Below are 11,603 nucleotides of genomic sequence, written 5' to 3'. Positions count from 1 at the left end.
TCCTAAAGCTTAATTTAAGATAGGTAAATATCACTTTTTATAAAACTCTAGTTTCATTCAATCAACATGTAACTCAGTTGGAGAGTTAATACAAGTAATGAAATAACTAGAGGTTAAAGAAGAACACAGTAATCATCTATAATGAATTTATCCGATGTGGAAGAAGACCTATGTCAACATATAAATTCATTATATTACTGTAAAACCCGTTTAATTTAGGGTTTAACATTGAGTGCCACAACTGGAGCTTGTTGTTTAATAATAGATTCTGCCGCTTGCAGCTCATTCAACAATTTCGCTAGTGACAAATCCATTTTGTTCATATTATAGTTCAAGCGAAACTGTTGAAAACTGTCTGGCAGAGTCTGCAGGACCATCTCAACTTGAGACTCCTTATCAATTACAGCTCCAAGGACCTCCAGTTCATTCAGAAGACTCATCATCTTCAGAACATGGTCCCTGACCGATGATCCTTCAGCCATCTTTGTGTTCAAAAGGGCTTTCATGGCTGTCTGCTTAGCTGCACGATTTTGCTCACCGAACATCTCTTTGAGACTTTCGAGCATATCGTAAGCAGACCCCATAGACTTATTCTGATGTTGCAAAACATTCGCCATAGAGGCAAGAATGTAACATCGCGCCATCTCATCAGCCTTTACCCATTTGTCATAGGCCTTAACCTGATCATCCGTAGCATTTTCAGGTTTTTCTGGGCATTCCTCAGTGATTACAAATTTGTAACCTTCAGCAGTTAGGACAATATCAAGGTTCCTTTTCCAGTCAACATAATTAGGTCCTTCTAACTTGTTTTGGTTCAAAATTGAGGTAAGTGGGTTGAATGAAGACATGGTTAATCTGGGAGATATTCACATTAAATAGATCATTAGTTATGTATTAAGAATGATTAAATTCAAAATTGCACATTACACATATAACCATGCTCATTGAACAGTTAGATTCGTTAGGGAAACTTAACTATTTATGCAAAATATATGAGTGATGTCAGATATTAACCCCATAAATTTAAACAGGACCAACTCAGATGGAGAGTAAACTGTTAATTTAAGATAGGTAAATATCACTTTTATAAAACTCTAGTTTCATTCAATCAACATGTAACTCAGTTGGAGAGTTAATACAAGTAATGAAATAACTAGAGGCTAAAGAAGAACACATTAATCATCTATAATGAATTTATCCGATGTGGAAGAAGACCTATGTCAACATATAAATTCATTATATTACTATAAAACCCTTTTAATTTAGGGTTTAGGGCCTAAAATCGCGTGTTTTGCAATTTTGGCTCTGAAGGTTGCATGTACTGCCGCGGTCCTACTGCGGTTACGCCAGGACCGCGGCTAGAGCGACCTTCAGAATCAGAGGTAGTGTTCTGCTGCGGTCCTACCGCGGTTACGCTCGGACTGCGGCCATACAATACGAGATTTCATAAAAAACGTGTTTTGACAGGATTAATCCAAAAATTCTGTATTTTAATCTAAGATTACAGAATATTATACAAAACATTCACGTTTTTAACATAGAATAATTATCCGAAACATGTATCAATGAATAACACGTTTTAATATTACTTTATGTATGCTGTATTACATTATCTAGTTAGATGTAAGACGGCGTCTGATACCAATTGATAGAACATGCGCAGCGGAAGCAAGCATACAATCTAGATATCAATTACATGTAAACTAGACAACGTAATAATAACGAGATCAGGAACACTAACCTCTTGAAATAGTTGCACAAATTCTCCAAGCAGCAAGCTGTAGTCTTCTGCTATATGCCTAGTAAAACCTTGAACACTTTTGCTTTTGGGTGGGCAAGAACAATACAACTCTAGGTTTAGTCACTGGGAGAAACCTGTCTTCCTCTTCTGTTGAAAAATACCCGAAAATTAAGCCCCTAAATAGGCTTAAAATCGTGTGGATCAGGATTCTATAATTAGAATCCTACTCCAACTCAAAAAGGTAACTTTTCTCCCAAGCTACTTTTTACCCAAGTCTGTCCAGGTTATTACTAGGTATAGCAGGGACCACATAAATAATAAGAGGCTACTAATTATAGTATTAATTCTAAATTAGCACGAATTAATTCTTACTATAATTAATTGCAATTTATTCCACTAAAAAATTGCAATTGAACTCCTCAATATGAATTTCGAAAATTCATTAACACTTATTTTAACTCCCCATGTTAAGATTTCAAATACCAGTTAATTAAATTAAATCACTGAAAATTTAATTCAATTAACTAATTAAATCCTTTATAATTCCGCTTAAACCATCTCATGTGACGGATACAAAATTCACCGGCCGGGTTTTCACATGAAACCTTATAAGCTTATATAAAGGGGTATTATCAAACCCAGAAGCAAGTCATGAATTCTATCAACTAATTATTATTCACAAATGTTATTTGTTATTGTCCAATTTATTAGGTATATACTAACTCTAAATAGAGTCGTACCTTTTGATAAATCAAAACAATAAACAAATCACATTGATCATAATAATTATATCAAGAGTAAGAGTATAAGCTCATTTAATGAATTAGAGAAAATGTTTTATATGTATTCAGTACAAAAACACCTTTTCTCTATTCGCCATTCACCTCAAGTTTGGTCACTACTCGAAGAAGGTATTCCCTCGTCCCTCACTTCACTTCCAAGTCTAAATATCGGCTATTCCAGAATCAGCGCTTCCCTCCTCCCTCCCTCTCTGTGCTGACCATCTTCGATTGCCCTAATCTCCAATCTCTTCCAGTAAAAAGGATACCCTCTTCCGTTCTTTCACTATCTATCCTCAACTGCCCATTGCTTCAACCGCGTTTAGAATTTGAGAAGGGGGATTACTGGCCAAATATTGCTCAAACAAGGGGTAAATGGTGCTCTCATAGATGTAAGTTATTCTTTGCTTCAGTAACTCATTTAATTCTTTTCCTTTGTTAAATCTTGCTCAGCAGTGTGTAGCATCTATTGCACTGTTAGATGAAGCCGAGGAAGCATCTGCATCGTAAGATGAATTTTAATGTTAGATGACAAAAAATGTAATATCTTGCAACTACAGAAAATTTTATACATTGTCTACTGGTATAGGTAGAAATTAATAATATGCTCTAGGAAGTTGATAACAGAATGTAGTATTATCAAACTAGAAGTCTTTTTATTATCAAACTAGAAGTCTTTTGAAATATGAATCAATCTTACATGTTCTAGTGAGGTGAGCGAGGAAGAGGTGGCTTAGAGTTCACACGTCAAATTTATTTTTCCTCCTTAAATGCAGAGCTCTATACATGACTCAGATTATTTGTTTTCTACCTACTAAAAATACTGAAGTTTATTCCACAATGATTTAAAAATCGTTTATCAGGATTTTGGTAATAATATGTAAGCGAAAAAGGTGCTTCACTTTCTTTTCTGGAAGTTTACAGTACCACTTCTCTTTCATTAGTCTGAGAAAGAAACATTGGGCAAATTTTTCTACAGGATGGTTCTTGATGGTATTATCAAAGTAAGTGATTCTCCAAATTTAAGTCTACAAGATTTAAGGATATTTTGGTACATTATACGCATCTTTAGCTTAAGTTCACACGATTCGGAAATCTTCCTTACTTTTATTAAACTCCATGCCCAAGACACATAAAATGATACGGACGGAGTAATTTTCAAGGCTTCTCTTTCCTTTTCTATTAGTAAACTTTTTCTCTTTGCTAATCTTTTAAGCTGTATGGATCATTCTTTTGCATCACGAAATTTGTTCTTTAACTCTGTTCCATTGTTTTTAGTCTTCAGTCGCTTCCTGTACATAGTGATTGTTTTATCGCGATCTCACTTTTTCTGATATAGAACTAATCTGTCCTTGATCTACAAAAATAACCAATTAAACAGAAAAGCTACAAGACTAGAATTGCTCCCTTACCAGGAAAGGTACAAGTCTAAGCCTCTTCATATAGCAGCAACCACAATCAATTAACCTAGGAAACTATTTAACTGGTCCATTAAACTCTTCCATTTACAATTACCTTGCTCAACTATATGTAACTGGTCTATTCCTCTGGATTGAACATCAAAGTTGTCCTATTTTCCAGTTTTCCAGTGAACCATGGAACGGGAGAATTTCCACTACGACGGGCAGGCCAGCCGGGCCTGCTTGGCCATACTGGCAACGGGCTTCACCAGAAGACGCCCGACCAGGGATCAGCATAGACTGAAGGAGACGGCTCTAATCTTGTGTTGGCTTCGCCAACTAATTATGGACTGCTCTACACTGGCACTGGGCGCACTTTACTTGAGTAGTTGGGGTTAGGGGTGTTCATAAAAACCCGAAAAATCGAACCAAACCAAACCGATCAAAAAAATTGATACTTTTTGGTTTGGTTTGGTTTTCGTTTTGAATTTTAAAAACCGATCAAATTTGGTTTGGTTTTGGTTTTAATCAGAAAAAAACCGAACCAACCGACTATAGGAGTAGCTATTTCAAATTTATTATTACACCTATATATATGTATATTTTTATACAAAGTTTCAAAATTTCTATGGTAAATGTTAATAGTTTGCACTTTTAGTATAGTTCTTTACCTTTACATTCTAGTTTGATTGGTAGTTTTCTTTTGTTAAGTGTAAGAATCCATTTCGTGTTAAAAATAATATATTTTTAGTTAAGTCCTTAAATTATTCATCACTATTTGATTCAATTATCATCAATATATCTTGGTAAATAATATATTTCTCAAAGGGAAATTGATTTGATAGTGTTACGTTGAAAATGTGGTCGCTGGAATATGTGTTTGGTAGTGTATATCTTATATTTTGAAAAAATCGATAAATAACCGAAAAAACCGACAAAACCCGACATAAACCGAATCGAGAAAAAACCGACTTAATTGGTTTGGTTTGGTTCTAATATTTGAAAAACCGACTTACTTGGTTTGGTTTCTTTTTAGGGAAAACCCGATCCAAACCGAACCATGAACACCCCTAGTTGGGGTGTTATGTTATTATGTGGGGGGAAGTGCACAGTTAGCCACTAATAACACATGTATTTACTTTTAAGCCACTGTTTAAAATGTCTTTAGTCTTTAGCCATTGCTTTAATAAACTTTAACTGCCCGGACGAAAATACCCTTCTGCTCATGTCCTTAACTTTTGAACTTAACTTCAAGACTACATGTCCTTAACTTTTGAACTTGTAACTGTAAGTTCAGGACCAAGTGTCCTTAACTTTTGAGCTTGTTAGTCTAAGTTCAGGACCTATTGTCCTTAACTTTTGGGCTTCTTTGCCTAAGTCAGGACTTCAGGACCTATTGTCCTTAACTTTTGAACTTGTAACTGTAAGTTAAGGACCTATTGTCCTTAACTTTTGGGCTTCTTATCCTAAGTTCAGGACCTATTGTCCTTAACTTTTGAGCTTGTTAGTCTAAGTTCAGGACCTATTGTCCTTAACTTTTGAGCTTGTTAGTCTAAGTTCAGGACTTCAGGACCTATTGTCCTTTTGAACTTGTAACTGTAAGTTCAGGACCTATTGTCCTTAACTTTTGACCTTGTTAGTCTAAGTTCAGGACCAAGTGTCCTTAACATTTGAACTTGTAATTCTAAGTTCAGGACCAAGTGTCCTTAACTTTTGAACTTGGAACTCGAAGTTCAGGACCAAGTGTCCTTAACTTTTGAACTTGTAATTCTAAGTTCAGGACCAAGTGTCCTTAACTTTTGAACTTGGAACTCGAAGTTTAGGACCAAGTGTCCTTAACTTTTGAACTTGTAACTGTAAGTTTAGGATCCAAATGTAGAGGTACACACTTGTATCTGTAGGTCAATGTATAGATACAGAAATGGTATATGTATAGGTTGCAGTTGAAATGTGCGTATTTTAGCATTTCTACTTCACAAATGTACATGTACACTGAAATTGACTGAAGAGTGTAAAATTTAGCGTTTCTCTCTCCACAAATGTTGTATACATACATACATACATACAGTTTACTGTGAGGTGAAAATGACATGAGAAGAGCAGAAGTAGCGTATTTTAGCATTTCGTTCGTTTGTGTAATTTGTCAGTTCGTGCAATTACGTAACCCATTGCCGTGTGGATGATAAGATGCACTGTGGGTGTTGGTGATAGAGTCAGTGAACCGTTGAGCTTTGGGTGGGGGAAGTGCACGATTAGCCACGGCAGTCGTCGTCTCACAGACGGAGGCACAGTTCTTCTCCTAACATGAAAGAGATAGAAGAAAGGGTAACACAGTCTTTTCTTATTAATTTTAATAGACTAGTGGCTAAAAAGTAAATACCACTTTAAAAAGTGGCTACCCCACACAATTTTACCTGTTTTGTGAAGGGTATGCTATATATGCACCTAACCAGCAGTAAATTAGGCCTTTGGTACTGTGACTCTATGTTTTTGCCTACACAATGTTAAAGACAGACATAATTATTCGACTACTGTGTGAAATTTTTGATTTGTTGGATATGATTTTTGTTAAAGCAAACCTGTAAGACGAAATATTTCCATAGTGATTGAGAATGCTTTGGTAATTATTTTTGAAGAATTTGGTTATTAAAACTAGGGAGATTAAAACAAAATGCCTAAAGAAATATCAACTGCAAACAGTCTTATATTATTTACTGAAGGAAAGTAAGCATATAATAAGACTTTTGAGAAGAACAATCTCCTCAATCATATCCCTCCCTATATTTGTAACTTTTCACACAAAGATTTCCACCTACTATCTAAAAAATAATAATAGGCACGTCTCCATGATCTCTTGAAAAGCAAACAAGAACATACTCCCCAAAAGCTAAGACATAATCCTATTGCCATTGAAATGTAGAACCAATCCAGTCTTCATCACTCTCATCCTTTTCAGTATCAATATCAGGAATTTGGTAACAGTATGTAAGCTATTATAGCTGTTAGCGCAGTTGGTGAAAGTAAAGTTCTGCTGATATTCTCTATTGAATTATCAAACACCTCGACTGTGGTTTATCAGCAAAGTAAGAGTACTAGTTATAGAATTAAATGTCAGGATAACGTTACATCACAGTCATAATTCTGAATTGCTTAATAATACTTAATCTTGAAACTTATAGTTGTAGGCATATAAATTTTATAGGAATTAAATCCATAAAATAGTTGGGACTATATTTTAAATTCAAGATATATTAGTTCAAATAAATTTATTGGGCTAATATAATTGGATTAATTATATATGTCCAGCATGGATTAAATAAATAAGTCTTAGTCCATTGGGCTAGCCCATTTAATTGGGCTAAAGTGATGAGCCCACTTCATTAAGCCCAAGATGTCATCTTCCTAGAGGCACAGTTTGGTGCCACGTGTCAAATGACGTGGCACGCCAAGTCAAACGGAAGAGCCAATATGACCATGCCACGTGTCAAAATGACAAGGCATGCCCAGTCACACTGAAAGGCCAATGAAATCGTGCCACGTGTGCAAGTGACATGTTCTGGCCAATCAAATGCGGTCATGTCACACTTCAATTTGATTGGTCGGAAAGAGTTTGTTCTTATCATGACTCCTCCCTTCCACAACTATAAATAAGGGTCTTCATAACTCAGAAAAGGGACCAGAAGTTATAACAAGAAGCAAGAGAGAGCTCGTGGATCAAACACCGCAAATCCCTCCATAAGTTTCAAGCTTCAAGCAATCAAGTTCAAGCTCAAGAACGAAGAACAAATCAAGTTCAAGCTCAAGAACGAAGAACAAATCAAGTTCAAGCTCAAGAACGAAGAACAAATCAAGGTTCAAGGAGTGCGAGTTCAAATCATAGTTCATGCCAGTTGAATTCAAGATCATCGTTCGAGGCAACAAATACATATTCAAGATCAAGCTCAAAGGCCCTTGAATTTATTTACTATTGAAAAGAAGAATCAGAGGATTCATAGAGATTGTAACACTCAAATATTCGAAATCAAATACTACGATTGTTGCGATATTTTCGGTCTTGATTTTATTTTCTCGACTCAAATTTATTGTCTAAAAATTCTGGCACGCCCAGTGGGACAATCTCTACCTCTCATCTCAACTTTTCAATCACCAAAGTTCAAGAACATCGAAATGGCTTCAAAGAAAATCAACTCCAGATCAACTTCCACTAAATCTGTTTACTCCAGGTTCTATGCTGATGTGGAAAGCATCCTCGATGTTTCCTTTGGAAGCTTCGGACCGGTTACGAGGAGCAAAGCAAGCTCTCTAGGTCAACAAGCATCCCAAGTGTCGTCCGCATCAACCCCTATTTTCAGATCTTCATCCTCAAAAGGATCAAGATCTTCCATAAACGCACCTTAAGGAGGAAGCGATGTTGCTGAAGAGATCAAGAAAACTCTTGCTCTGTTTGACCTCTCCGGATCCAAGCACTGTGTTGTGAAGGAAGATGATGATGTTTCAAGTGATGGATCCTCCCCACTTACACCACATAGCGTGAGCCAATCAAGGATCAATCTATGTGAAAATCCATGCTACTCTCCATCGTCCACGACAATCATGCAAGCAATGGTTATTGAAGCTTCTAGTGTAGAAGAACAACTTGCAAATTTGACAAAAGCAATTAAAAGCTTATCAAAGCACATGCAAGATCAAGATGCTAAACTTTTAAAGTTAACAAATACATTGGATAGCATAGTAGAGGGAGAATCGACACAAACACCTTTAAATCTTCAAAGATCACAAGAGAAAGAAGAATCCTCTGAAAAGCAAGCAACGATAACCAAGGAGATTCAAGTCTCCACTGAAGGTCTGATTCCCGCTGGGAAATTAAAGGACTTCATCATGGAATCTATCAAAGATAAACGTGAGTCGTCAAAATTATCACTCACGTATGCAAAGCCGTATACACAAAGAATTGATAACTTGAAGATGCATGCTGGTTATCAACCTCCTAAGTTGCAACAATTCGACGGCAAGGGAAATCCGAGACAACATGTAGCACAGTTTGTTGAAACTTGCAACAATGCTGGAACGTATGGAGATTATCTTGTCAAACAGTTTGTTCGATCTCTCAAAGGTAATGCATTCGATTGGTACATAGATCTCGAATCTGGTTCCATCGATAGTTGGGAGCAGTTGGCGCAAGAGTTTCTCAATCGTTTCTATAGCACAAGACGCATTGTAAGCATGATCGAACTTACAAACGCTCATCAAAGAAAGGATGAGCCAATTATTGACTTTATCAACCGTTGGAGGAGCTTAAGCCTCAACTGCAAAGATCGCCTTAGTGAAACTTCTAGCATCGAAAATGTGCATTCAAGGCATGCGTTTGGGTCTTCGCTATATCTTACAAGGCATAAAGCCCAAAACATTTGAAGAACTAGCAACTTGTGCTCATGATATGGAACTATGGCCACAAGTGGAGACCAAGAGCTATATGTCTTTGAGCCTTACGGCGAAGAAGAAGAACAAGAAGGCGAGGATGGGGGCAAGTTTTCATCCAAGAATGAAACCGAAGAGTCTATGCATGTCACTATGCTCCTTGACGCATGAGCCTAAACTGCAAGTTATAATGCTCCTCAACGCACGAGCCTAAACTGCAAGTTATAATGCTCCTCAACGCACGAGCCTAAAATGCAAGTTATAATGCTCCTTAACGCATGAGCCTAAACTGCAAGTCATGATGCTCCTCGACGTACGAGCCTAAACTGCAAGTCATGATGCTCCTCGACGTACGAGCCTAAACTGCAAGTCATGATGCTCCTCGACGTACGAGCCTAAACTGCAAGTCGTGACGCTCCTCAACGCACGAGCCTAAACTGCAAGTTATAATGCTTCTCGGCACATGAGTATATATTGTATGTACCAAAGCTCCCCAATTTTGAACTAAATCTTTAAGACGTAAAGCTCTTCAAATTCGAGCAAAGACTCAAGTCGAAAGCTCTTCAAAGTCGAGCAAGGACTTCAAATCGGAAAGTTTTTCAAATTCGAGCCAAACTTCAAGACATAAAGCTCTTAAAATTCGGCAAAGTCTTCAAGTTGTAAATCTCTCCAAATTCGAGCAAAATCTTTAAGTTGCAAAGCTCTTCAAAATTGAGCAAGTCTTCAAGTTGGGAAGAATTTCAAATTGTAAGCTAAATCTTCAAATTACAACGCTCCTGGACGCACGAGCCTAAACTGCAAGTCATAAAGCTCTTCAAATTCGAGCAAAATCTTCAAGTTGCAAAGCTCCTCGACGCACGAGCATAAACTGCATGTTACTCCTGGCCCGCAAGAGTATAAACTGTGTACGGCCCCAAAAAAAAAGAAGTCCGCTAGGTTGAAAATCTCGAAAGAGGCGGCCTAGGCAAAAGTTAGGACGTAAAAAAAAAAGAAAAAAAAATCTACCCAGTCTAAACTACGGTATGACTTGATCCTCTTCACCGAGGTACGTAGGCAGCTTAGAGTTTCATTCTAAGTTCAGTCGCATAAGTTCAAAAGACACATATTGCCCCAATTGTTGTTCGAATGAAGTATGAAGGAATGTAAGATCAAGCTGAAATGCCATCCTCCTACTGAACTTTGACCTCATTTGATTTAAAGGGGGCAACCCTCCATGGTAAATTGATATCTTCAATGGGCCGATTTTAGGAGGATGTCAAGTATTTGCATTGAAGACCAGGGATTCTCTATGTCTTCAGGTTCGCCAAACCTTCAAGTTTCTTGGTCTCCAAGTCCGCCCTCTGCCTTTAAAAAAAAGGGAAGAGAAGAGAGACATCAAAAGGAAACACAAGTATAAGGAAAAGATTGCTTGGCACAACGTTTCAAATTCAGTGAGACTTGAACTCAAGATATTTGTGAGAACATGGCTCTTAAATTTCGATTGATGGCAAGTAAAACATCTTCCGATCTCGAGGCTTCCATACCAAGATATGAATTTTTGTGAGACTGCACAAATCTGGAATTGATGGCGTGGTGCAATGTAAAGTTGATTTCAAAATATTATCTGGGACGATTCCGAAGTTGTTTGATTGAGAATTTTGGATATATTCTAGATCTTGAAGTCTAGTTTTCAATAAATCAAACGGTTCCTAATTTCGACGTTCCTACACCAAGATATGAATCTTTTGGCGAGACTGCACAAATCTGGAATTGATGGCGTGGTGCAATATAAAGTTGATTTCAAAATATTATCTGGGACGATTCTGAAGTTTTTTTATTGAGAATTTTGGATATGTTCTAGATCTTGAAGTCTAGTTTTCTTGAAATCAAACGGTTTGCAATTTCGATATTTCTACACCGAGATATGAATTTTTTTGTGAGACTGCGCAAATCTGAAATTTTCAACATGGTGAAATCTAAAGTTGGTTTCAAAATACTATCCGGTGCGATTCTGAAGGTTTTTGATTCTGAGTATTGGATATATTAGATATTGAAGTCATCATACGGTTCATTATTTGGACTCTCCCACGACAAGATATGAATCATTTGTTACAAGCACGTAAAGCTGAAAATTATACGACTAAGAAAAAAGTCGAACAATATAAAGCAAAAGAGAAGCTGAAATATTTAAGCCCTCGAAGTCTCCAAGTTGAAGTCTTCAAGTGTATTCAAGTTGAAGTCCCCAAGTTGAAATCTTCAACTCCGTCGGTCTTCAAGTTGAAGTCT

General features: G+C 36.9%; 1 protein-coding gene across 1 annotated transcript; it reads right to left on the bottom strand.

The window, feature by feature from the left end:
- On the bottom strand, positions 216-848 carry LOC109238305. Its single transcript, XM_019404739.1, has 2 exons — positions 465-848; positions 216-416 (listed from the first exon to the last, which is right to left on the bottom strand). Exons 1-2 carry the CDS (start codon positions 846-848, stop codon positions 216-218), a joined length of 585 nt encoding a protein of 194 aa, XP_019260284.1.

The sequence above is a fragment of the Nicotiana attenuata genome, chromosome 1, assembly GCF_001879085.1.
Source record: "Nicotiana attenuata strain UT chromosome 1, NIATTr2, whole genome shotgun sequence".
Taxonomy (NCBI): domain Eukaryota; kingdom Viridiplantae; phylum Streptophyta; class Magnoliopsida; order Solanales; family Solanaceae; genus Nicotiana; species Nicotiana attenuata.
The sequence above is the reverse complement of the archived record's forward strand: the minus strand, read 5'-3'. Positions and strand labels throughout refer to the sequence as shown.